This window comes from Mustela nigripes, chromosome 18, assembly GCF_022355385.1.
Source record: "Mustela nigripes isolate SB6536 chromosome 18, MUSNIG.SB6536, whole genome shotgun sequence".
Classification (NCBI taxonomy): Eukaryota; Metazoa; Chordata; class Mammalia; order Carnivora; family Mustelidae; genus Mustela; species Mustela nigripes.
This window is the reverse complement of record NC_081574.1, coordinates 15,127,744-15,154,184: the sequence shown is the minus strand read 5'-3', so window position 1 is coordinate 15,154,184 and position 26,441 is coordinate 15,127,744. Positions and strand designations below refer to the sequence as shown.

The following is a 26,441-nucleotide window of genomic DNA, read 5'->3' as shown; positions in this document are numbered from 1 at the left end:
CTGGCAACCAGTGGGGCCTAAAGCCTGGAGTTCTTAGAGCCTGGAAGGAACTGTGCTACTCTTGGAGAGAAGGCCAGCAAACAACCTGCAGACATACAAAATGGAAACAGAGATCTGAAGAGCACCTAGGGCACACAGGGGGGAGGTTATTCACTCCTTTCAGAAGATATCCCAGAGAGGCAGTGTTCATGGAGAGACTACTGTAGGAACAAAGGAACTGGCCATATTCATCTTCTTCCCCCACCCCTCAGCATAAGTACAGGGCCACCTGCAGGAAACAACACTATGCTCACACTCACTACCTAACTTGCTGATACCAAGCACCCCCTGTGTTTGTGCTCCAGTGGAACTGTCCCTCACAGTCATGTTTGCCTCAGTCCCAGCATGGCAGGCCCCCTCCCCAAGAAGACCAGCCCAAACACTTGCTCACACGTGTCCCGACTCAGGAGTTTTGTAGTTCTGCTGGCAGTGGTGATAGGTCTCACTTCACAAGCAGACTGAGCACATCTGGTTAAAATGTGCCACATTCAGTGCAGGGACCAAACACTGCCCACGACAGCCAAAGAGAGCCTCTCCAGATAACTGGCCTGAAGGATAAAGCAGCCAGGATAGAAGAGCAGAATATACACACCACATACTGGAGACAGTCCCAGAATCACCAGGCTTGGGAAACAAGGATACTACATGGTAGGACATTATAACACCTATTCTTCAGAAGGTCATTACCCTCAAGAACAGGAGAAACAGGCAGAGATGTAGACAAAATGAGAAGACAAAAACTTATCCCAAATGAGGGCGCCTGGGTGGCTCAGTCAGTTAAGCATCTGCCTTCGGCTTAGGTCATGATCTCAGGGTCTTGGGATTGAGCCCCATGTTGGGCTCCCTGCTCAAAAGGGAGTCTTCTCTCTCCATCTGCCCCTCCTCTGGTGCGCGCGCACGCACACACACACACACACACACTGTCTCTCTCTCTCTGTCTTTATTAATAAATAAGTAAAATCTTTTTTAAAATAAGAAATTTATCCCAAATGAAAGAACTGGACAAGGTCACAGCCAGACAGCGAAGTGAAACAGATATCAGTAACATGTCTTAAGGAGTATTTAAAGCAATGATTATAAGCATACTCACTGGACTTGAGAAAAGAGTGAAAGATGAGTGTCTTACATGTCTTACACAGAGATAAGGAATAACAAAGCAGAGACAAAGGGCTCAATAAACAAAATGGGAAACATGCTTGTAGGAATGAACAGCAGGCTGGAAGAAGCAGAGGAACAAATTAATGACCTAGAAGACAGAGTGATGGAAAGTAACCAAGGTGAATAAAAGAGAAAAAAATGAATTATGCAAAATGAGAATAGGGAACTCAGTGACTCCATCAAATGTAGTAATATTTATATTACAGGTGTCCCAGAAGAAGAAAGAGAAAAAGGGGCAAAAAATTTATGTGAAGAAATAATACCTGAAAACTTCCTGAATGTGGGGAAGGAAACAGATATCCAGATCGAGGAGGCACAGAGAATCCCCAACAAAATCAACAAAACCAGATCCACATCAAGACATACTGTAATTAAACTGGCAAAACACACGATAAAGAAAAAAGTTTAAAAGCAGTAAGACAAAAGAAGACAGTTAAACCCCATAAGGCTATCAGGGACTTTTTTAGAGAAACTTTCTGAGCCAGAAGAGAGTGGCAGGACATATTCAAAGTGCTGAGTAGGAAATCTGCAGCCAAGAATACTTTATCCAGCAAGGCTATCATTCAGAATAGGAGATATAAGGAATTTCCCAGACAAACAAAAACTAAAGGAGTTCATGACCACTAACCCAGCCCTCCAAGAAATATTAGAGGGGAAATTGTGAGTATAAATGAGAGACCAAAAATTATAGTACATAGGTAAGAAACATCAAAGCAGTAAAAATGAGTATATAAGTATAAAATCAGTCAAGGAACTCACAAAAGCATGTAAAATATGATAACATATACCTAGAACATGGGGAGGAGAGAAATAAAAAATGGGTTCAACTTAAATGACCATGAATTTATTATAGACTATTATATGCAGAAGAGATTATATACAAACCTAATGATAACCATATATCAAAAACCACTAATAAATATGCAAAGAATAAAGAGAAAGAAATCCAAATACATCACTAAGGAAAATCACCAAACCATGAAAAAGAGAAAAACAAGAAAAGACCAGAGAAAATCTTTAGAGACAACCACAAAAGAAATAAAGTGACAATAAATATGTATCTATCAATAATTACTTTGAATGTAAATGGACTACACACTCCCATCAAAAGACAGAAAGGATAAAAAAATAAGACCCATCCATATGTTGCCTATATGAGACTCATTTTAGACCTAAAGACACCTGCAGATGGAGGGGCGCCTGAGTGGCTCACCCAGTTGAACATCAAACTCTTGATTTCAGCTCAGGCCCTGAGTTAAAGCCCCACAATGGGCTCCACACTGAGCATGGAGCCTACTTAAAAAAAAAAGACACCTGCAGAATAAAAGTGAGGGCACAGAAGAACAGCTACCATGCAAAAGAATGTCAATTATATCGGACAAATGGACTTTAAAACAAAGACTCTAAGCAGAGACAAAGAAGGACACTATATAATAAATGATAAATGGGACAAACCAAAAAGAAGATACAATTGTAAATATCTAGTGCATCCCACATGGGAGGACCCAAATACATAAAACAGTTAATAACAAATATAAAGGAACTTTATGATGATAATAATGCACTAAGAGCAGGGGACTTTAACTCCCTTCTTATATCAATGGACAGATCATCTAATCATAAAATCAACGAAGAAACAATGGCTTTGATGACACATTTGATGACACATTGGACCAGCAATGGATATATAATATCCATATATATATATATATATATATATTATATATATATATATATATATATATAATGTATAATAAACATATATTTAGAACATTTCCTCCTAGACCAAAAGAATACACATTCTTTTCGGGAGCACATGGAACATTCTTCAGAACAGATCACATGTTAGGCCTCAAAACAAGTTTCAATAAATAAATTTTAAAAAATCAAAGTTATATCATGCATCTTTACTTACCACAATGTTATACTAAATGCTAATGCTATAACTAGAAATCAACCACAAGAAAAAATCTGTAAAGACCAAAATTACATGGAGGTTAAATAATATGCTGCTAAACAATGGATGAGTCAACCAGGAAATCAAAGAAGAAATTTTAAAAATTATATAGAAATAAATGAAAATAAAAATACAACAGCTCAAAACCTTGGGATGCAGCAAAAGCAGTTCTAAGAGGAAATATATAGCAATACAGGCCTACCTCAAAAAGCAAGAAAAATCACAAATAAATAACCTAAACTTACACCTAAAGAACCTAGAAAAAGAACAACAAATGAAACCTAAACCTAGAAGAAAGAGTGAAATAAGACTAGAACAGAAATAAGTGATACATAATCTAAAACAAAAACCAAAACCAAACAAAAGCAATGGAATAGAATAATAAAACCAGGACATGGTCCTTTGAGAAAAAAATCAGTAAAATTGGCAAACCTCTAACTAGACTTCACAAGAAATAAAGAAAAAGGACTCAAAATCACAAATGAGAAAGGAGAAATAACAACCAATATCACAGATATACAAATATTTACAAGGGAATATTATGAAAAAATACGTGCCATTAGACAACCTAGAAGAAATGGATAAATTCCTATAAACCACCAAAACAAATTAGAAAATTTAAATAGGCCAATAACCAGCAAAGAGATTCAATCAGTAATCAACTAAAACAAAACAAAAGTCCAGGGCCTGTTGTCTTCACAAGTGAATTCTACCAAACACTTAAAGAATTAATACCTATTCTTCTCAAACTATTCCAAAAAATAAAAGAAGAAAAACTTCCAAATTCATTCTATGAGGCCGCATTACTCTGACACCAAAATCAGATAAAGACACCACTTAAAAGGAGAGCCATGGGCCAATATCCCGATGAACACTGATGGAAAAATTCTCAACAAAATACTAGCTAAATGAATTCAACAATACATTTTTAAAAAATCATTCACCATGATCAAATGGGATTTTTCTCCTGGGTTGTAAGGGTGGCTCAATATTCACCCCGAAACCACCCAACACCAAAAAGCAAATGATCCAATTAAAAAACAAACAGAAGACATGAAGATGTTTCTCCAAAGAAGACATCCAGATGGCCGACAGACACATGAGAAGATGCTTATCATCAATTATTATCAGGAAATGCAAATCATAACTACAGTGAGAGATCATCTCACACCTGTCAGATTGGCTAAAATCAAAAACACAAGAAACAACGGGTGTTGTTGGTGAGGATGTGGAGAAAAAAGAACCCTAGTGCACTGTTGCTCAAAAAGTTAAAAATAGAATTACCTTAGAATCCAACAATTGCACTACTGGGTATTTACCCTAAGAATACAAGAACACGAATTCAGAGAGATACATGCACTCTGATGTTTATAGCAGCATTACTGACAATAGCCAAGATATGGAAGCCCCCTCCAAGTGGCCACTGACTAATGAATGGGTAAAGAAGTGTACGCAAGCACACGAGTGTGTAATGGAATATTATCCAGCCATAAAAAAGAGTGAAATCTTGCCATTTGTAAGGACACGGATAATGCTACAGAGTATTACACTAAATGAAATAAGTCAGAGAAAGACAAATACCATATAATTTCATTCCTATGTGGGGAAAAAAGTGAACATTGGGAAGAAAACACTGCAGCATGAACATGAGAATTCTGCAACATTATCTAAGGCTTTCAGCCTGAAGCCTAAGGAAATAAATTTACTGAGATTAAACTGTTGCAACAGTAATAGGTTGCTCTTTTCCTAAATATCTGGAGAAACAAGTCAAAATGGAGATAAAACCAGATTAAGTCTACTTCTAGTAAATACTGCTGGATAACATGTACTAACATCACATTCAGTTCTCCTAAAATGATCTTCTTTTACGTTTCTCAAGGTTTTCTTCTACTGTAAGATCTAAAACCACATCATCTTTTGACTAGGTGGCAAACTATTAGATGGGCCTTCTAGGTATATAAATCTCTAATCTCCATTGGATCACTTACCTTTCTATTTCATAACTGTATAGGACTTCTTTTTTTATTTTATTAATATATATTGTATTATTGCTTCAGGGGTACAGGTCTGTTAATCATCAGTCTTACACAATTTATAGCACTCACCATAGCACATACCCTCCCCAAAGTCCATCACCCTAGCCACCCCCAGCCCTACCCCACAACCCCCCAGAAACCCTCAGGGACTCCATATTATACCTTTTGTATTCTAGTACCTTGCACTATAACTGAGAGAATGTGGACCCTCAATAAATGTCTGTTGAATGAATGAATGAATGAATGAATGAACATACGGGACACAAGAAGAGAACTTTTCTGTGACAAACGTGGCTAGGAATCTATCTAAGAGTCCCGAGGCTGAGGAGAAAGGGAAAGAAGGACAATATTCAACCTGCCAATTCCACTCTCTCTCCAACATTCACCAAAAGGCAAGATTTTCACTTTGGACCACAAAGCCAAAATTGTAGAAATGTGTATTTACTAAGAGCAAAACAAACACATCTCCAGCGGTAAGGGGAGACCCTTCCATAAAATAAGAGCTACTCGGGGCTGCATTTGTGCCACTTGTCCAAGATGTTGCAGAAGAAAAACTCTGGCTTGTGTTAGTTGGTCCAAGGTCAAGCATAAACTATCCTGAAGAGGATCTAATGGTGACTGGGCCACGAACAAGAAAAAGGTCAAAGTTCATCTCTGGAATGAGAAGGAAGGTAAAAGTCACAGATAGGCATCTGAAGTCAAACCAAGAACTGAGTAAGAAAAGATCAAGAGACTAAAAACCCAAACAGGTGAGGTCAGAGGCTGTACCAGTCAAATTATAGTGATGGTAGCCTCTTTGTGACTAAGTGCCATGTTATAAAAGAGAGGTTTGGAGATTGCCTTGAAGTCTTGTTCCCAAGTGGTACAAACAAGCTCCTCAGGGAGTGCTGCTGCTGTTTCCTTCAACCCTAGCATTCTCTGGGTCTTGGAAGACAAGCTTGGGTCCTTGAGAGTAAGAACAGTACTGAGGTAGGGTTAGGACACTTTCCTAAGCTCCATGATTTGAAGACCCAGTATCAGACAGTCCAAAGTTTTGTTGTTGAAACAATCGCTGACATAGTATGGCTTAGTGAGAAAGCACTCAGACTGTGAAGCAACTAGATCTGGGTTTTTATCTAATTCTGACTCTTCCCACCTGGCCCTAGGTAATTCACTTAAACCAACTCTGTTTCTTCACCTGTAGAATGGAAATATCAAGAAATTCAAATTTCACTGAATTGTGGTGAGAGCTAAGTAAAATTATTTACAAGATGCCTTCTAGTCCATAGGTGGTTAGTTCTATCCAACTGGTAGTGGATAATTCGATTGGGCCCTTATAAATGTAAGTGCGTGCTTCAGGGTTTGTGGGTTAGGAAAACACACGTGTGCATGTACACACACACACACACACACACACACACACACATACCCCATGCCTACCTATCCTACCTGTTACCATTCACAGAAGTCAAGGACACCAAGTAATACAGATCTTTGTGAGCAAACGTGTGAGTCTCTGTTTTGGAATGTATGTCCTATGTTAAATACCAGAAAGTTAAAAGACCAGATAGGAGATTACATGAGTGTTTATAACGAACATGAAATGGTCAAAACAGAAACCACAAAGCTCTACCTTCTGGCTTTGAGGCCCTTCTCCCTCATCCAAGGCCCCCTCGTCTTGCTGGTCATAGGCAGGGCCTCCCAGGATTCGGATTCTCTTCTCACACTGCTTCTTTGCCACAGTCAGTTGGTTAATGTACCTTTTCATATTCCTGGCCCTTAGGAGATCAGCTTTCATTGCAGCAGTTTCTTTACCTTGAATGGGATGGACGGACAGGACCCAGTCAGAGGACAAGGTATAAAAAGGGGAACGTAACAACTCTGAACGAGACTGGTGTCTGATGTGGTATATTTTGAACAGTGGGTACTAAAGAAGAGAATTCATGCTAAACACACATATAGACATATATACTCTCAAATAGAAGTATCATTAATTTCTAAATATACCACTGAAAAATCCTACTCAGGCATGAAACATTTAAAAAAAAAAAAACACCTCATCTATACACTTACACTCACAATCAATGTACATGTGCATATGTGTATTTAAATATATGCATGTATCATGTATGCAGAGACATTCCTAAGCATGGAGTGCTCACTGTGTGTCAGGCACTGGCTAGGCATTTGGGACCCGAGACGAACTGTTAGATCTCATGGAACTTATAGCCTAGCAAGGCAGATACCCAAAGATAGCAACAGCAATTACGAGCGCATATGGGTTACAGAGAAAATGTGCAGGTATCCTTGAGCTGCTTGACCAGTGCTCCTGACCCAGGTTTCCCTGAGCAAATTACACTCAAATGAAATGAAGCAGTGGAATGTGGCGCCCAGGGAGAGCAGCAGGTGTGAAAGTGAAAGCCTTGAGGCAGGAAGGAGAGAGCCTGGGAGGGCTTGGAAGAGCCAGTGCAGCAGATGCAAGGGGGAGCTAGGGATCCAAAGTAAATGTGGAGGAGGCAGGGGCCAGAAGACACAAAGCCGTTTCGTCTGTTTAGTCCATAGAAACAACTTCGGTCTTTAGCTCAATAGCACTGAGCAGCGTCTAATGGGTTTTTAAGCAGGAGTATGTCATAAATGGATTTGTATTTTTTTTAAGATTTTATTTATTTATTTGACAAAGAGAGATCACAAGTAGATGGAGAGGCAGGCAGAGAGAGAGAGATAGAGGGAAGCAGGCTCCCTGCTGAGCAGAGAGCCCTATGCGGGACTTGATCCCAAGACCCTGAGATCATGACCTGAGCCGAAGGCAGAGGCTTAACCAACTGAGCCACCCAGGCGCCCTGGATTTGTATTTTTAAAGATTATACAGGAAGGATTAAAAAAAAAAATTGGAAGGCAAAAGACCGTAAGAAGGCAAACCAGCTGAAGACCACTGCAGTAACCGAGGAAGCAGGTGCCTAAACCAGGGTCACGGCAATGGCAGGAGAGGGGACTGGAAGGATCTGAGAATGATTTTTTAAGAGAACAGGACTCTGTGACTGACCAGACAGGAGAGGACAGGCAGCTGAGGACTGTAAAGAAAACAAAGGTATCAAAGACACTCCCAAGTTTCTGCCATGAGCAACCATGGAGGTGGTGGGGCCACTTATGAACCAGGGAACATTATAGAAAAAGCACGATTATGAAAGATCTTAAATCCAACCACAGACCATGTGGCAGATGATATTTGCCAAAGGTGCTCACGAGATCTCTCATCCCACCTGCTCTTTTCAGTCAGTGTTATTTTGACAACCTCCCTCTGAGAAATAGGGTATATGTTCCATTTTCTTGAACACAGGGTGGGTTTGTGATTACAGAGGAAGCAATGCCATGACTTCTAAAGTTAGATCGTCATGCGCTTAGAGCCCTAAGCCCTAAGCCTCCAGCCAGGAGGCCTCTGTGCTTGTGGAGGCCTAAGCAGTCAATGGAGAGATCCACATAGAGAGGCCCCCCAGACCATAGCCCTGGCTGGAGCCTCGGCTCACATTCAGCACCAACTTGGCACCATGTTCATATATCATCTAGAAGGGGAGGCATCCAGCTGCAGTCAAGCAGAGAAGAGTCATCCCTGCCAAACCTGCTCAAACTGCCAACTTGTGTACAGAAGAAATTATATTGTTTAAGACACTGCCTTTTGGGATGGTTTTTGTAGCACAACAAAAGAACAAGCGAACAGAGTTTGAGGGCATTTGGCTCCCTGAGTGGACAAGTATTCAGCAGTTGATGACAACTCAAGTCACAGGAGGAGGTGAGACAACCCAGAGAAGACAAAATGGTCCCAGTACAGAATCTAAGTCAACCCTACATTTAATAGTGAGAAAGAAGAAGAAAAGCCAGCAAAGGAGAAGGTAAAGGAGAGATAGAAGATGAACATGAGTATATGGTTTACAGAGAATCCAAAGAAGAAATTTCAGTAACACAGGGAAAACAGAATCTCCTGTGTGGTGCTGCACAGCCTCCTAATGGTCACCATACCTTCGGCTTTGCCTCCCCTTCAGTTAGCATGGCAGCCGAGGCTAACCTATGTAACGTATCAACCCAGTCACATCATTCCCCTGCTCAAAACCCTGCCCCACACCATTTCACCCACAGGGAAAGGCTTTAAAAGAGGGCACAGAGGCCCTACACACTCCAGCCTCATCCTCCCCAGCTCTCCATAGTAATTACACCAGTTTCCTTACAGGCTCTTGCCTTTTTTAAATAAAAGCTTTATTGAGATACACTTCACAGACTATATGATTCTCCTTATTTAAAGTGTACAGTTTAGCTGCTTTTAGTATATTTACAGACCGTGCTGCCATCACCGCAATCACTTTTTTTGAAGATTTTCATCACCCTCGGAAGAAGCCAGGTACCCATTAGCAGTCACCAAACCTCTCAGCCCTGGGAATTTTTATGGGGTTTTCTCTAGAAATTTGCCTATTCTGGACATTTCACATAATACATGGTCTTTGGTGACCAGCTTCCAAAACACACTGGGTGGCTCCCTGCTCAGGGCTTTTTCATGCCTTCCCTCAGCAAGGCCCTTTCACCCCCTCACGGCACCCCCTGCCCCCGGGATCCGCAAGGCTCATTTCCTCACCTCCTTCAGATCCTCAGTTCAGATCTCGGGGGAGCCCTCCCAGGCACCCTATTTCTAATAGCAACCCCAGCCTACAACCCTGCCTTTCTCCCTCTCTGCTTTACTTTGTCCATAGAACCTATCACCACACTTATATTCGACTTATTTATCCTGTAAGTAGGTCCTCATCAAGGTCAGCATTTTGTTTATTTACACACTATTGTGTCTCCAGCACCTACAGCAGTGCCCGGCAACACAGTGGGAATTCATTGAATATTTGTTGAATGGGTGAATGAGCTGTGTCAAGCATTCCTGAGAGGTCAACAAGCATAAAGCTAATATTTCGCTAAGTGCTTACTATGTTTCAGGTATTGGCCTTCTCTAGAACTTGGGCTCTAAAGGAGAGAAACAGAGTATCCTCATCTCCCATTCTTCACTTTACTCTGACAACATTGTTTCTGCCCCTTCTCTCCACCAAACCTGTTATTGTCAATCACTAGCAATCACCATGTTAAATACGGTGGAGCATTTTCTTTAACATCTAGAATCAGAATTCTGACGGTTCCACTTAGGAGTTATCGACCTTAGCAAGAAGTTTTTAAGATTTAGTTCAAAAGCATTTACAGTGATATGTTTCCTTATGTGAGCATTATATAATTTCAAGTAAAAGCAAAAAGTTTATACAATATTGATTTTCAAAAATTACTAAGTATTTAGTCATCTCCCTGTGGATAATGGACTGGCTTGGCATACACAACGTAGAAGCAGGACTGGGATTGAGGGAAGGCTTCTTTTTCTTTTTCTTTTTTCTTTCTTTCTTTTTTTTTTTTTTTTAGTGGGAGAGAGATGAGCTGGTTTTATTGCTGATGAGAAGGAATCAACTCAGAGAGAAAGCAAAGTGATGATGGGGAGTGGCATCCAGAAGACAGGTAAATAGAGGGCTCTGGGAAAAGGCCACCTCCTCCACCACAGTAACACAGAAGGCAGAAGAGATGGGCACACCTACAAACCAAGTTTGAAGGCTGGTGGTTGGAAGCTGGGGCCATTCTCCTCATATGGTCTCCATTCCCCTGAAGTAGTGAGTGAGGTTATCTGCTTACAGTGAGATAAGTAAAAAGGGCAAGTGTCAGAGGCCTGCAGAAAGTGGGGAAGTGGGAAATCCTCTATGGAAAGGAGAAGAGCAAGCTCACTACAGAAACAGTGAGATTGTTTCAGGCAATGTTCGGGGGCTAGGTGACCACTAGATAAATATAAATATACCTAGGCAGACAGATCACACCTTCTGAAAGGGAGTCATAATGTGGTCGGCTCAGATTGGAAGTACCCGTAATAAAGGAAGCTGGATTCTGCTTCTTGGTGCCCCTGAAAATGTTTTATAGAACACTTTGTAATGTTTTCTAGAACTCTTCTGGAGTCCTCCAATCCCTAGAATGATCATTACCTCTCTCATGTCCCACTTAGTCAATTTGTGCAAACCCTAAAACAATACCCGAGCAGGCTGAACAAATTCACTGAAAAAGCTTAGATGAGTACCACAAAACATTTTATTTTTCAGAAGCATATTTTTTCAGCACTTAGCACAAAGGGTAATAGGCTGACTTCAGATCAACAGATTTCCTTGTTCCAGAGGGTCTGACAGATATTATAGGATGACTTTTCTGTATGAGCACCAAGGAAATGCTTTCGACTTTAATAATAATTTTTTAACTTGTCCTATACTTAACTAATAGGTCCTGACCAAAGAATTAATTAACCCAAGGTTAATAATAATAATTATGACAATCTAAAGAAGAAAAAAATAGTATTTCCAGAGTTCCCTTAGTGGGAAAATAAAGGTGAATGTAAGTCTGCCTCCGAATTAGTCTATCACAAACTAGGATGTTTTCTGTGGGTAACCAAACGAAATAACATGGATTGGAACAGCTAATTTTTCAGAAAAAAATTTTCATTTTTATAACATAGATATTTAAAATCCAAATGTTAGACATATTAAAATATTCTAAAGTTTGGGAACAAAATAATTGCCTTTTATAAAATAAATCTAGAGCGGAGTTTTAATTTGGGGTTAAGATGGGCTAATAAAGAGCCACACATAGAAAGGAATCGACACACATTTATCAACAACCAAACTCTTCTCTTAAGAAAGCATAAAAGCCTTTCTAAAAGCACAAAAACTAGAAGCAAATTCCAAAAAAAAAAAAAAAAAGTAATAAAGAGAATAAACCTTCATCTAAAACCCAGCTGCAGGGCTGAGAAGAATATTCTCGTGTTCTACTTGAATGTCGCCTGCTCACGTGAACACAATGCCATTGTCTGATCACAAAGCTTGTTGCTAACAAATTCGACAGCAGCTTGTTGCTTAGGCAATTCTGTTTATTTCTGCCTCGGAAGACTAATGCCACGTTCGGTGCTAAGTGACTAACGTGGAACTCATGTAGCCCTTGTGTGTGTCGTGCCAAAACCCTTGTAAATCCAGCGATGCTCATGAATGTGTTCTGTGACCTGAAAACCCATTCAGTCAGGAAATATTCAGGCCATGGAAAGTAAAGGCCAGTGGGTATGTGACAAAACACTGTGGCCCCGCTCAAGCCAGATTCACATGGCTGGCTCTCTGGAGAGCATGAGGGAACACTGCATTGTTACAAACTGGTGAATCACACAACTGTTTGACCTAGCTTTAAAAAGAAGGCCAAGAAGATGAACAGCAGCAGGTGAAACAGTGAATGGCAGTGGTTCTTGAAACTGGTACCAAGATGAACACACAAGTGATCGAATATTCTAAAGCAATTAATTATAAATATTTACTGTTCTTCCTTCCAGATAGACCAGATTCTACTGAGGCCAGAACAAAAGGAAATGGGTTCATTGGGTTCCTCTGCTGAGAAAAGAAATTCAGATTACACATTGGGTGAATGCTTTTGGCTATGAAGACATTACAGGAGACCTATGGACAATATCTGCCACTGCTTTCTGCTTTAAACCTTCTGTGCATGACAGAGTTCTTCCTCAAGCAAGTGAAGTGTCTAGCAGTAAAATACAAACACCAGGGAGAACTGTTAGGTACAGGTTCTAATGAAGCAAAGGAGAGTGAAGTCATTTACAGTGTAAACTAAGGACTCCAGAAATAGCATGAGTACAAGTGAATTAACATGGCCCCACTTTCTTTTTCAGGTCCTAGAAAATGTCAGGAGCAAGGTATTTTTTCTTTCCTCATAGCACGCTACCAAATTCCAAGACATCTCCTGCCAGCAGCACTCTCAGCAGGCTGACTGGAGTGTTGATGGGTAACAGGGCAGGGGTTCTCATCATCAGCACTGCTGACATTCTGGGCCTGATAAATTTCCTGGGGGCCATCCTGTGCATTGTGGGATGCTGAGCAGCGTTCCTGGTCTCTACCACTAGGTGCCAGCAGCATTCCTTCCCCCAGATGGGACAACCAATAAGGTCTCTGGACACTCAAATGTCCCTGGCACCCTGAGGGGTGGGGGTTGGGGGTACTGTGCCCTGCACCCCCACCCCACAAAGAAGTACTAATACAGCGGTACAAACTTTGTGATGGTTAAGACAAGTCTGCACACTTGCCCCCTTCCCCTGACCCCTCAACATGTGGCTCTCCTCCCCAGCAGGCCTGCTTTTGACCCCCAGACCCTTGAGGTAAGGAATTAAAGTTCCTCACCAGAAAATATTGAGCCTCCATTCCTCAACTCGTGTCCATAGTGACAAACTAACAATCATTTGAATCTTTCTGGTACATGTAAATAGGAGTTTTAATAAACCCTCTTGAGAGGAGGATTCAAGGAACAGGTATGCATTTACCTAGGGAAGAGTCAAGTTCCACCATGAGAAATGGTGTTCGACTTCTTAACATGAAACTAGCAATTCTCAGCAGTTACTAATCATCAGCAATTTCTTCAAAATTATCTGAAAATCACCTCAGAAGTTTCCCAGGAACTAAAATATATATATTTATCTTACTTTTCAACTTGAGGCCAGTATGTTCTTTTTCAAAAAGAACAAATGGAATTTTCTTACCACATCAAACACCTGAATTTCAGTCTAAAGTGTCACTCCACTTTAGCAGAAAGCATACTTGAGGAATAAGCAGAGTTCACAGCAGGAGCTGGTGGTAGAAGTACTCATGTTATAGTGGAAAAGACTACAGAGGGCTGGTAGTTTGACCTAGCCACGCCTGGTCAGGGAGGCTTATAGTACACCTTTTCTTCTTCCTTTAAATGTCTCAAGTACTGAAACTTCGAGCATTTCCTTTGGTTTAAAGCCCTCCAACATGCTTACAATACATTTTTAAAGTAATAATGCCATATCAACTAAATCCACACAAGACTAAGAGAGTCCTGCTCCCAAACTGGAATCAGGAGTTGAACAGGCACAAGACATACACTTAGAACAGAGATCCAGCCCAATAATTTGTTAAGTTTTGAACAAGACTTTCATAACATCTACCCATGAGAGTGAGCAGTGTGGTGGGAAGAGACCAGGACTAAAAATCAGGAGACCTGGGTTCAAGTTCCAAATCTATATGTGACTAACTAGTTCTAATTATACCAGGCATATTATTTACCATCTCTGGACCTAAACTTCATTTGTTTAAATGTGGGTGCCATCATATGTGATGATTAAAGTTTTCTTGAGGTACAGAGGTGGTAAGAGGACTGGCTATAATGTTTTGGGACTATATAGAGAGTAACGGAAGTGCCCTGAGCCCTTAGTCCCTCCAGGCAGAGGACGGAGGGGGTCCAGGGAGCCAGATGGGATGCTGGAGAAGGGATAGCAGAGGTTGCAGTACTCAGGGTATGAGGGCTGGGCAGGGAGAAACCCTGGCAGGGGCCCCGGTAGCCATGGGCTGAGGTGTCTTCTAAGTTTAGGTCATTCATAAATCTGTTTTTCATGATAAATCTGTTTTTATCAAATTACTGCAATGCTAGAAAATCAGATCACATCAAAAACACAAGGAAGAAGAGTGAGAAGTCCACTAAAGTCTACAGATTAGCTCCCTTCTTTCAATGCATCTTTAAACGCAAGATCAGACAAAGAAGGTACATATTATCTTTATTAAAATAATTCCTAATATTGGATAATGGATAGCATTATGGTTCTTATCCATACACATATGTAATATTTTCTGAAGTTCTTCTATAGTTCTACTTGATATATTCAATTCCAAAACTATTTAAACTCTAAAGTTGCACAACTTGACCAAAGCCTCCCCACCTATACTATGAGTATATTACTCCCCAGTGTATACTATTTATACTTTGCAGTTTCTAGCAGACTCAAATCAACATCATCATGTCCTTTGTTGTCATCAGCTGGATACATGTTACTCGTGAATCACCTTAACTATTCTTCATAACATTTCAGGATTCAGAACAGAAGAACAGAAAAGCAGGCTTTAAAAAGGGAACTGTAATCCTAGACTTATATCCACCAAACTGCAGGGACAATCTCTGTGTCCCGGTACTACTTAGAATTCCTATAGTTGGCCAGTGTCTTAGTTCGTTCAGGCACCTCTAACACAGACTGGGTGGCTATAAACAACAAAAATTTGTTTCTCACAGTCCTGGAGACTGGAAATCCAAGATCAGGGTCCCAGCATGAGCAGGTTCTAGTGAAAGGCCCTTTCCAGGATGCAGATGCCATGTGTTTACATGGTAGAAGCAGCTAGGGATCTCCATGGAGCCTCTGGATAAAAGTACCGCACGAGTACCACACTAGTGGGACTAGGGCTCCACACTCATGAGTTACATACCTCCCAAAGGCGTTACCGCCTAATACCATCATGTTTGGGGGAGTTAGGATTTCAGTGTAAGAATTTTGGGAGACACAAGATCCATGGCCAGCCTTTGCCAAGAGGTGCAAGGCTGTGTGGTCAATAAAGCCAGTCAGGTCTGTGACCTTCCAGGGACCGGCATGACACAGAAGGCAGGGGCAGAAAACCTGGCCACCATGGGTCATTTAAAAACTCAATTCTTGGGGTACCTGGGTGGCCAGGTTAAGTGTCTGCCTTTGGCTCAAGTCATGATCTTAGGGTCCTGAGAAAAAGTCCCACATTAGGCTCCCTGCTTTCTCTACCTCTGCCGGCCATTACCTCTGCTTGTACTTTCTTTCTCTGTCAAATGAATAAATAAAATCTTTTTTTAAAAAATTGGGGAAACATGAACATTCAGACCATAGCAGTTCACTTATTTCAACAGACTATTACTCTGGCTGTTCTAATTGTAAATAAAAAGCTAAAGAGTTGGGTACTAAAATATAAACATTAATACATTAATGGCTCTTCATAATCTACAGCAGTGGCTCTCAAAGTGTGGTTCCTGGATAAGTAGCAGCAGCATTACTGCAAACTCCTGGGCCCACTCCAGATCTCCAGAATCAGAAACTGTGGGGTAGGGTCTGGGCATCTGCATTATAACAAGCCCTCCACGTGATCCTGATATACACTGTAGTTTGAAAACCACTGTTCTACCGGATTTAGCCCAAACTTCTTAGGATAGCTTACAAGTTTCTTTAGCATCAGCCCCTGTCTTCCTATCAAGCCTTACTTCTTCATTACATGCCAAGCACCAGCACAGTGTCTCACCTGACAAAGCTTATACACAGGAGCCCATTCCACACCTCTCTTCTTTGTCTGTAGACATGTGGTACCATTTACCCATTTCCACCTGATAAACCCAGAAGAAAACAAGGGTGACTCAATCTTTCCATCTCAATGCTGCTACTCTTAAGAAAAAGTCTTTCCTGACCTCTGTTCCAGGTAGAGCTGCCTGCTCGACACTTCTGTTCCATCACTAAATTCTGAACAGGTAAGTCTCACTACATTTATCAAATTGTATTATAATTCTGTATGTGTGTCTCCCTGTCTCCTTGTCAGATTATGATCTCCTTAAGGTCAGAGACAGTTTTTTTTTCATTACACAGCTGTGCCTAACACATAATGGCACTCAAAAAAATATTTGCTGAATGACTAAAGACCTACTTCTGGTGATTATGACTTCCTCCAGAGTATATTATTCTCTACTGATATGAGGGTTCCTAAAAATTCAAGAGCTTTCTTATCTGCCCAGAATCAGGAAAAGTGGGGCTGTGATCAGAGATGTCGCATTTGAGATAAAATATAAAGATAAATAGGAATCACCTACACAGAGTGAGACTGAGAAGAGGGTAAGCATTCTTAGAAGAATCAGAGAAAAGGGCAAGGAATATGAGGAGGCTGAATCAGGGTGAGTTGAGGAAAAAGAAACATTAGTGTGGCTAGAGTACAATGAGAGGGAATGGAATGGCAAGAGATGAGGCTGAAAACAGAAACAGGGGCCAAAGCAAGCAGGAATCTTGTAGGCTGCATGTCTAAGAACAATGGGAAGACAATGAATGGTTGGAAGCATGAAGGTAACATGATGACATCTGCATATTTTTTTAATCATTGTGACTTCAATATGAAAAAATATATTAAATAGGGGCAGGAGTAGATAGAAGGAGACCAATTAAGAAGCTATTACCACTGTTCAAGAAAGAGTGGCACTGGAAGATGGTTGTGTAAAAGAGAACAGAGTTGAGATATATTTAGGAGGACAATCTGTATGACAGTAATGGACTACATAGTACATGTTGAAAGAAATTACTCCTACTTTATGGTATATGGACAGACAGTATTCCCATTCACTGAAACAAGAAACTAAGAGGGGGACCAGTTATGTGGTACTTTGATTTGGACATTTTCATTTGGAGGTCCCTTTCTGATATCCAAACAAAAACACTGAATAAGTAGAAAAGTAGAGAATGGAGTTTCTGTAGTTAGAAATTTGGAGACTTATCGGCATATAGATAAGGGAAAGAGAAGACTAGCCAGATAAAGGGTAGAGGCAGTGCTACCCAACAGAATTTCCTGTGGTGATGGAAATGTTCATTCTGTGCTATCCAATATGGTAGCCACATATGGTTACCGAACAACTGAAATGTGGCTGGTATGTTAAGGAACTGAGTTAAATTTGTATTTACCTTTAATTAATTTAATAGCTCTTATATTGGACCATACAGGTATAAAATAATGAGAGCGTGAGAAACAAATACTGAGGAACTCCAACATTTAAAGGCCAACATAGAAGAATAAGCAAGCAGAAAAACAAGTAAGAATGAGACAAAGTGTTAGCTAGTATAGTCAACAATGTCAAATGCACCAAATAGTCAAACAAAATGAAGATTGAAAAAAGTTCACTGAAGTTAGCCAGCTGGACTTGGCTAAACTTCCTAAATTCCATGACCAACAAGCAGTTAAGGTCATTAATTGGGAAAACTCAGGTCTCAGTTAATACATTTGGTCAGGATGAATGATAAAATAAGGTCAGAGGCAAGAAAATATTGTGAACAAACTAAATCTTCTGAGACTAATTGTTTCAAATTATTTAGTGTTTTTGAGTTTACTCTAAGATCTTTTCCCCCTAACTATAGCTAATAAAATTTTCTTACCTATAACACAAGGAAATGAGTTTGATAATATGATTTTTCTTTCTAGGACTTATTTTCCCTAGAATCATATCAGTATCATATCATATCATATCATATCATTAAACCCCTGAAGCTCTGTAAACATATAAAAAATAATTTGATGCCTTATTCCTTGAAAAGATAAAAATCTCCTCCCAAAAAAGCCATCAAAAATAAAATTAAAACTTCTACCTTGTTAAAGAGGATAATCTGTTCCTAATCTGTGATATACTAATCTACAGTGAATCTAAAACACACGCAGAGTTTTATGTGGATTTGTTGGAGTTTGTTGAAGACTTAAAAAAGCCTTGTTTTGACACTTCATAAGTATACAAAGTAAAATAGCCCCCAGGCTGTCCTTTGTCATCCTGAGTTATCTGGCTGGTTCCTTACAAGCAGTCAGGTAATTTCTCCCAGTGTTATACAAATATTTTTTCCTAATATGTTCAAAGTATTTTCACTATTCATCCCATTTCTTAGTTGTCATTGATTTTGACTGAAAAAGAGTTGGGGTGCCTTGGTGGCTCAGTCCTTAAGCAGCCGACTCTTAATTTCAGCTCAAGGTCCTGCTCCAGGCTCTGCACTCAGCTAGGAGTCTGCTTCAGGATTCTGTCTCCCTCTGCCCCTCCCCACACTCAATGCATGTGCATGCTCTCTTTCTCTCTGAGTAAATAAATCTTTTAAAGAGGGGGGGGCACCTGGGAGGTACAGTCAGTTGAGCATCCAACTCTTGATTTCCCACGATCTCAGCATCATGAGATAGAGCCCCACATCGGGCTCCGCCTTCAGCATAGTCTGCTTCAGACTGTCTCTCCCTCTCCCTTTGTCCCTCCTGCTCATGCTCACTCTCTCCCTCTAAAATAAATAAATAAATCTTTTTAAAAAAAGATTTGCCAGAAACATCTTTATATGTAACTACAAAACTATATTTATAGTACACACATATCACTACATTCATAAATAAATTTCTCAACCCTAGGTTGAATCTAAATATTCGTAGGATCTTCCATCTGTTCGTTCTTTTTTTAAAACTTCAGCTTCCCACTCACAGAAAGAACGCGAAACTAAGGAGAAACAGCACTGGCAATGAAAGTGCTTACAACAGCACACACAACCTAACATTACTACATGGTCACTCGAAGACAGAAATGAGCACAGCCTGATTTTCTAGGTTGAAGGAAACCAGTCCAGGTAGGTGCAGCTTGTAGCAAGAAGTTAACTTTATGACTGAGGTCTTTCCCCAACTCTGCCCGATTCTTTGCCTGATTCTGTGCCTGAGGTTTTTCCCTGATTCTTTGCCTATTTTCACTAAAGCACACTATCCCTAAAATTCAAAGATCACTAAAAGCAACTCAATAATTGGGTTTTGGGGAGACTATAATGCTAAAAATTTAACTTTCCTTAATGACTTTAACAGGGAGGAAAATAAACAGACAAATTTGTTTGAAAAGATCAATTTGAGGAACGATACAGGAGCTACCTAGAACCAGTTTTTAAAGTACCTTTTATGAGCCAGCCATACATTAAAACTCTAGATCTCACATACTGTGAGACTTGATATGTTATTGAATATTCAGTTAAAAGAAAAAGTAAGGACAGTGGGGAATACTAAATTTGATCTTCCTCTTTTACAAGAAAGTATGTGCACTTAAATTATAACAACCCAATTATTTAAAAAGGGAAGCCACATTAATGAACTTATACAGTGAGGCAGCAGATGATATTATGAATTAGGGGAAGTCACTTCAGACTGGTATACAGTGCTCTCCTCTGATAATGGAGAACACAGCATCAGTTCTGCAAAGATAAGTGACTTGGAGACAGCATGAATAGAAGACTGTTATCTCTACACTGGTAACATGCAAATATTTCTCTGCAGGGTTGCATCTTTTCTCCACAGTGTGAATCCCAGTTTCGAAATGCCAAATGGGTACTATTTATTTATTTAAAATAAGTTAATTAACATATAGTATACTTTTAGTTTCAGAGGTAGAGTTGAGTTGCAGGTAACATCCTGTGCTCATTCCATCCCGTGCCCTCCTTAGTACCCGTCACCCAGCTACCCAATCCCCCACCCACCTCCACTCCAGCAACTCAATTTGTTTCTTACAGTTAAGTCTCCTATGCTGTGTCTCCCTCTCTGATTTTGTCTTATTTATTTTTCTTTCCCCTTCCACTATGTTCACCTGTTCTGTTTCTTAAATTCCACATATGAGTGAAATCATATGGTATTTGTCTTTCTCTGACTGATGTTGAGCAAAATAAATCAAACAGGCACTTCCCTCTCCTCCAGTCCTGCACATCCAGAATGTCCAAAACCAGTCCCCCATATACATTCCTTAACTCTTCTGATGTGTTCACTGAGAAACCCTGTATGACCATGCAGAGCCTCAATCTGAAGACTGAAAAAACTGAGTCCTAGGATGTATCCAGGTTTCATGAGGAAGCTTGCAAGAGAAGCTCACTTGAACAAGGTTTCTTATCTACCCTAAACCACTTCACCAGTCTGAAGCAATGGAATATTATAGAACAGCTGCAGACTAGAAGTTAGGGTCTCTAACTTCTCCAGATAGCCATTTCCTCATGGGTAAAGTCAACAGGCTGTACCAGCAGGATAATTTCCCATGCTCTGATTCTTCTTTACATCCAATCAGTCAGCAAGTAGGCCATTTTCCTTCATAGTCTTCCTGTCAATCCTGTCCTCACACTACCATTATCCAGGTCCCAGACTAGAATACCTCATTCCCAGACATTGCATCACCCTGACAGTGAGAATACTCCAAAAATACTTCAAAAGATTTCATAAATAGGGGCTCCTGGATGGCTCACTCAGTTGAGCAACTGGCTCTTGGTTTCAGCTCACATTATGATCTAGGGATCGTGGGGTTGTGGAATTGAGTCCCAGTTCAAGCTCCATGCCCAGGACGGAGTTTGCCTGAAATTCTCTCTCCCTCTGCCCCTTCCTCCACTTGTACTCTGTCCCTCAAAAGAAATGAAATCTACTTCATACACAATGAACTTTCATTTTTCTATTTCCATTTATATGTGATTGTGCATTACATGGTTTCTCTACCTTGTTAGAGCTATAATGTGCAATGGCACTACACTGAAATGTTTTATTATAGAAATAGGAACATAAATAGATCTGAATCATTAACCATAACCTGAATACAATTAGGGAGAAAAATTTTAATTACTTATCAAAAATGAATTGTTATAAGATTTAGAAGATCTAGTAACTCAAATAACATAAAAATATTGAACACCCTATTTAAATAGAACTAGTCAATAAAAATATAATGTAAATATTCTATCAAACCATTCTAGTGATACACAGACTAACCTGGAAAGATAATTATAAAAATCTTTGTTTTGGTCACACTCAATTCCCCACTATTATATGTTACCTGCAGGTACATGAAATGTGAGAGTTTGCTTTGTGAAGCAATACAAGAGCTGGTTCTCCCTACTCAGTTCTCCAGCACGTGTCCTCTGAGCCCAATGTGAAGTCCCCTTTGAATGGAGACCACTCTGCCCACACTCTAAGCCTATAAAGTTGTTTCAAGCTAGTTTTACATACACAAGAAGCAGAGTCCTAGACTCTGAGAAAGAAATTCTCTGGCTCAAAGCCAAATCAGATAAACCAGAAGGACCAATTAGAATTTAGAATAAACTTAAAAACAGAAATACATTTCACCAAAAAGCTTTTATAAAATAACTTTACTTATTATTCAAGTTCGACTCTACTAAGCATCTGCCTGCCAGAGATGAGCCTAGATATTTGAACATGCTACTTCATTTAGTTATTGAAAGTGCTAAAAACTCCTAGAAATTCCTGATTAGGTCCTATAGTCCAATATGGCAGCCACTCACTTAAATTAGTTTTGCCACGAGCTGAATTTTTAGTCTCTACCTTCTCATTCCTTTTTTAGACAGTTTTACTGAGATATAACTCACACACTCTAAAATTCACCCATTTGGGGCATCTGGGTGGCTCAGTGCATTAAGCCTCTACCTTCAGCTCAGGTCATGATGTCAGGGTCCTGGGATCGAGTACCACATAGGGCTCTCTGCTCAGCGGGGAGTCGGCTTCCCCCTCTCTCTCTGCCTCCCTCTCTGCCTACTTGTGATCTCTCTCTCTCTCTGTGTCAAATAAAATAAAATCTTTATTAAGAAAATAAATAAAAATAAAATTCACCCATTTACCACACACAGTTCAGTAGTTTTTAGTATATTCAGGGTCATACAACCATCACCACAATCTGAATGTAAAAGAATATTTGCATCACTCCCAAAAGAAACCTTGTACCCACCAGCCCTCATACTCACTTCCCATGCCAATATCTATGCTGAGGGCCCCAAGTAACCAATAATCTACTTTCTGTCAGTATAGATCTGCCTATTCTGGGAATTTCATATGAAGGGAATTATACAGTATGTGGCCTTTTATAACTGGTTTTTTCACTTATCAAAATGTTTTCAGGTTTATTCAGGCTGTAGTATGTGTAATACTCACTTATGTATTTTATGAATCAACTCCTTTTACTGCTGAATGATATTCCATTGTATGGATATACTACATTTTGTTCATGGCTATTGGGTTGTTTCTACTTTTTGTCTATTATGAATAACACCACTACAAACATTCAAGCACAGGTTTTTCTGTGGGTGTATGTTTTCATTTCTCTTAGGTATATACTTAGGAATGGAAACTCTAGGTCTCATGGTAATTCTGTTTAACATTTTGGAGAACTGCCAGACTGTTTTCCATCTCTTCCACCAACGTATACAAGTTCCAATTTCCTCACATCGTTACCAACACATAATACCAGTTTTTTTTTTTTTTTAATTTTAGCCATTCTACCAAGTGTAAACTGGTTATCTCCTATTAGTTCTAATTTGCATTTCCCTAGTATAGAATGAAGCAGGGCATATTTTCATGTGCTTATTAGCCATTTGTATATGTCTATGCAAATCCTCGGCCCATTTTTCAATTACACTGTCTTCTGATTATGGAATTGTAGAAGCTCCTTATATATTCTAGATACAATCAGATATAGGATTTGCAAATATTCTTTCATTCTGTAGGTTGTCTTTTTACTTTCTTGTGATACAGCACATGTTTTTAATTTCTAATGCAATCCAATTTACCCCCTTTTTCCCCCTACTATGCTTCCCTGCATTCTTATACAGACCCACACATTTTGTCAGAGTGCGGATTCCACGGAAATTCTCTTTGTTCTGGACATGAAGACACACTGTGGCTGAAATCACCTAATGGTTTCAACTATCCTACATTTTGCTGCTATTTTATTTCTTACTTCGAACCCTACTATAGGCTTTAAAAGAGACTAATTTTTTTTTCAAGATTTATTTATTTATCTTAGAGAGAGAGAAAGTAAGGATGGGGCAGAGGGAGAGAGAGAATCTCAAGCAGACTCCCTGCTCAGCATGGAGGCCAATGCGAGGCTTGATCTCAGGACCCTGAGATCATGACCTGAGCTGAAATTAAGAGTCAGATGGCAACCGACTGAGCCACCCAGGTGTCCCAAGAGACTAATTTAGAAAAGTTAACTACAGTACCAGAATTAACCCAAAAGAAGAGTAATGAAGCACATCTTAATGTGGTCAGAGAGCTTACTGAAAATAAATGTTTGTAGCATTTTCACAAAAACGTCACTACAGTGTTATCTCGAACATATCAGTTATATCACTGTTGGTTGAGCTATATCCCCCCAAAAGATATGTTGAAGTCCTAAACCCTGGTACCCGTGAATGTGACCTTATTTGGAAATATGATCTTTGCAGATGTACTAAGTTTAGATGAGCTCATTTTAATTAAGGTGGGTCTTAATCCAGTATGACTGGTATCTGTATAAGAAAAAAGAGACAACAACTCAAGGAAAATGCCATGTAATAATGATAGAGGCAGGGACTGGAGTGACATGTGTTCAAGACCAAGGACTGCTGACAACACCAAGAGCTAAGAGAACAGTGTGAAAGAGAGTCTTCCCTAGAGCATTCAGAGAGAACATGGCCCCGCTAACACCTTGGCTTGGGACTTCAAGCCTCTAGAACCGTGACAGAATGCATTTTTCTTTCTTAAGCCACCCAGTTTGTGGTACTTTGCTATGGCAGTCCTAGGAAACTAATACATATAATAAACTGAATACTTAAGTTATAATCAAAATTCAACCAGAATACATCAAATTAAGAATACATTCTCAGGGATGCCTGGGTGGCTCAGTGAGTTAAAGCCTCTGCCTTCAGTTTAGGTCATGATCCCAGGGTCCTGGGATTGAGCCCCACATCGGGTACTCTGCTCAGCAGGGAGCCTGCTACCCACCCCCTCTCTGCCTGCCTCTCTCCCTACTTGTGATCTCTCTCTGTGTCAAATAAATAAATAAAATCTTTTAAAAAAGAAAAAAAGAATACATTCCTAGCAATGAGTTTGTCCTTATATACCTAAAATGTGCATACATTCTCATGTTAAATGTTCATGTTAAACACTAAGTAATAAAAGACTAATGTTGACAGTTTATCTTTGCAAAAAGCAAGAAGACTAAAATCTGTTTGAGTATTACACTCTGTGGACATGATGATAATCACTCTTAAACAGTGACCTCAGAGAAGTAAACAGGTCTCCTCTGTTTTCTGTCCCAAGGCAAAATAGCTCAAAGGCCCCAAATGAACTCAGCCTGTCTGCCTTTTTCCCAAGGCTTGATAGAAGGAAGCCAGAATACCCAAGACAGTTGAGAGCAGCTCAAATGGCAAATAGAAGCATGAAAGTAAGCAGTGTCACTGACAATGTCTGACAACATTGTATGGGCCCCCTCCCACACTCAAATTCACGAAGTCCTAACCCCCAGGGCTTCAGAATGACCATATTTGGAGACAGTATCTTTACAGTGGTGATTAAGTGAAAATGGGGCCATTAGCATGGACCCTCATCCAGAAAGGCTAGTGTCCTTTCAAGAACAGGAAATTCAGGGGCGCCTGGGTGGCTCAGTGGGTTAAAGCCTCTGCCTTCAGCTCAGGTCATGATCCCAGGGTCCTGGAATCGAGCCCCTCATTGGGCTCTCTGCTCAGCAGGGAGCCTGCTTCTTCCTTTCTCTCTCTCTGTCTGCCTCTCTGCCTACTTGTGATCTCTGTCTGTCAAATAATAAATAAAATCTTAAAAAAAAAATAAGATTCATTAAAAAAAACAAAAAAAAAACCAGGAAATTCAAAGACCAGGGCAGAGGGAAGACAAAGTGAAGACAGAGAGAGAAGGCCAACTAGAAGCCAAGAAGTAAGGCACAAACAGACCCTTCCCTCACAGTCCTCAGGAAGGACCAACACTGCAGACCCCAGGGACACCTTCATGGACTTCCAGGCTCCAGAACTGTGAGAAAATAAAGCTCTGTTGCCTAAGACACTTGGTCTATGCTACTTTGTTATGGCAGCCCTAGTAAACTGCCATAAACGTCCTTCCTCATGATGACTAAAAGCCAAAGTCCCAGCAGTACCAGTAAGGCCCTTCGGAATGGGATCCTGTGCCAACTCTGATCTCCCCCATTTTACCCCTTTTCAGCCACACAAGCAACTCAAGCAAGCCCTGCATGCTTCTGCCTCAGAGTTGTGCACCTGTCCTTCCACAGATACCCTCAGGTCCCCAGGTCTTTGCACCCAGGTCAGCACATAGGTGAGGTCTTCCCCGACAACCCTATCTGAATACTAATCTTCCTCCCCCTCCAGCTGGGCCAGGATTCCCTTCCATACATACCATCTCACAGCTTTGTTTTTCTCCAGGGCACATTTCACTGTCTAAAACACTGTTTATTTGATGTGCTCATTGTCTGATTGCCTCCCAATCTCAATTTAGGGCTTGATGAATGCAGAGATTTTGTTTTGTCCATTATTAGATCATCATCGCCTCACTGGTGTTCAGTAAACCTTTTTTGAATGAACAAATTTGTACAATCTTCCTTACTGGGCAGAGATTAAGAATTAGTGCTTCTTTCTAGTCTATACCTTCATCTCTTTTTACCTTGGTCAGTGACTCAGACACAGGTAATAGACCTCAGGCCAAGCTTCCTGTTGCCTCTGTGCCACTCAGAAACCTGGGACCCCATTTTAAGGCTCTGGCCCAACTTGTCCTTTTAACATTCTGCTCCCTGATGGGACTTGAGTG

The 26,441-nt window shown here is 40.2% G+C and overlaps 1 protein-coding gene across 3 annotated transcripts in view; it reads right to left on the bottom strand.

The window, feature by feature from the left end:
* The window catches only part of SNX25 (sorting nexin 25), a 128,807-nt gene that overhangs the window by 32,330 nt on the left and 70,036 nt on the right, over positions 1 to 26,441 (bottom strand). For all 3 annotated transcript variants that reach the window (XM_059384313.1, XM_059384312.1, XM_059384314.1), the window contains exon 7: positions 6,803 to 6,984. In XM_059384313.1, the coding sequence (XP_059240296.1) occupies positions 6,803 to 6,984 (182 nt within the window). The remainder of the gene's footprint in view (positions 1 to 6,802; positions 6,985 to 26,441) is intronic.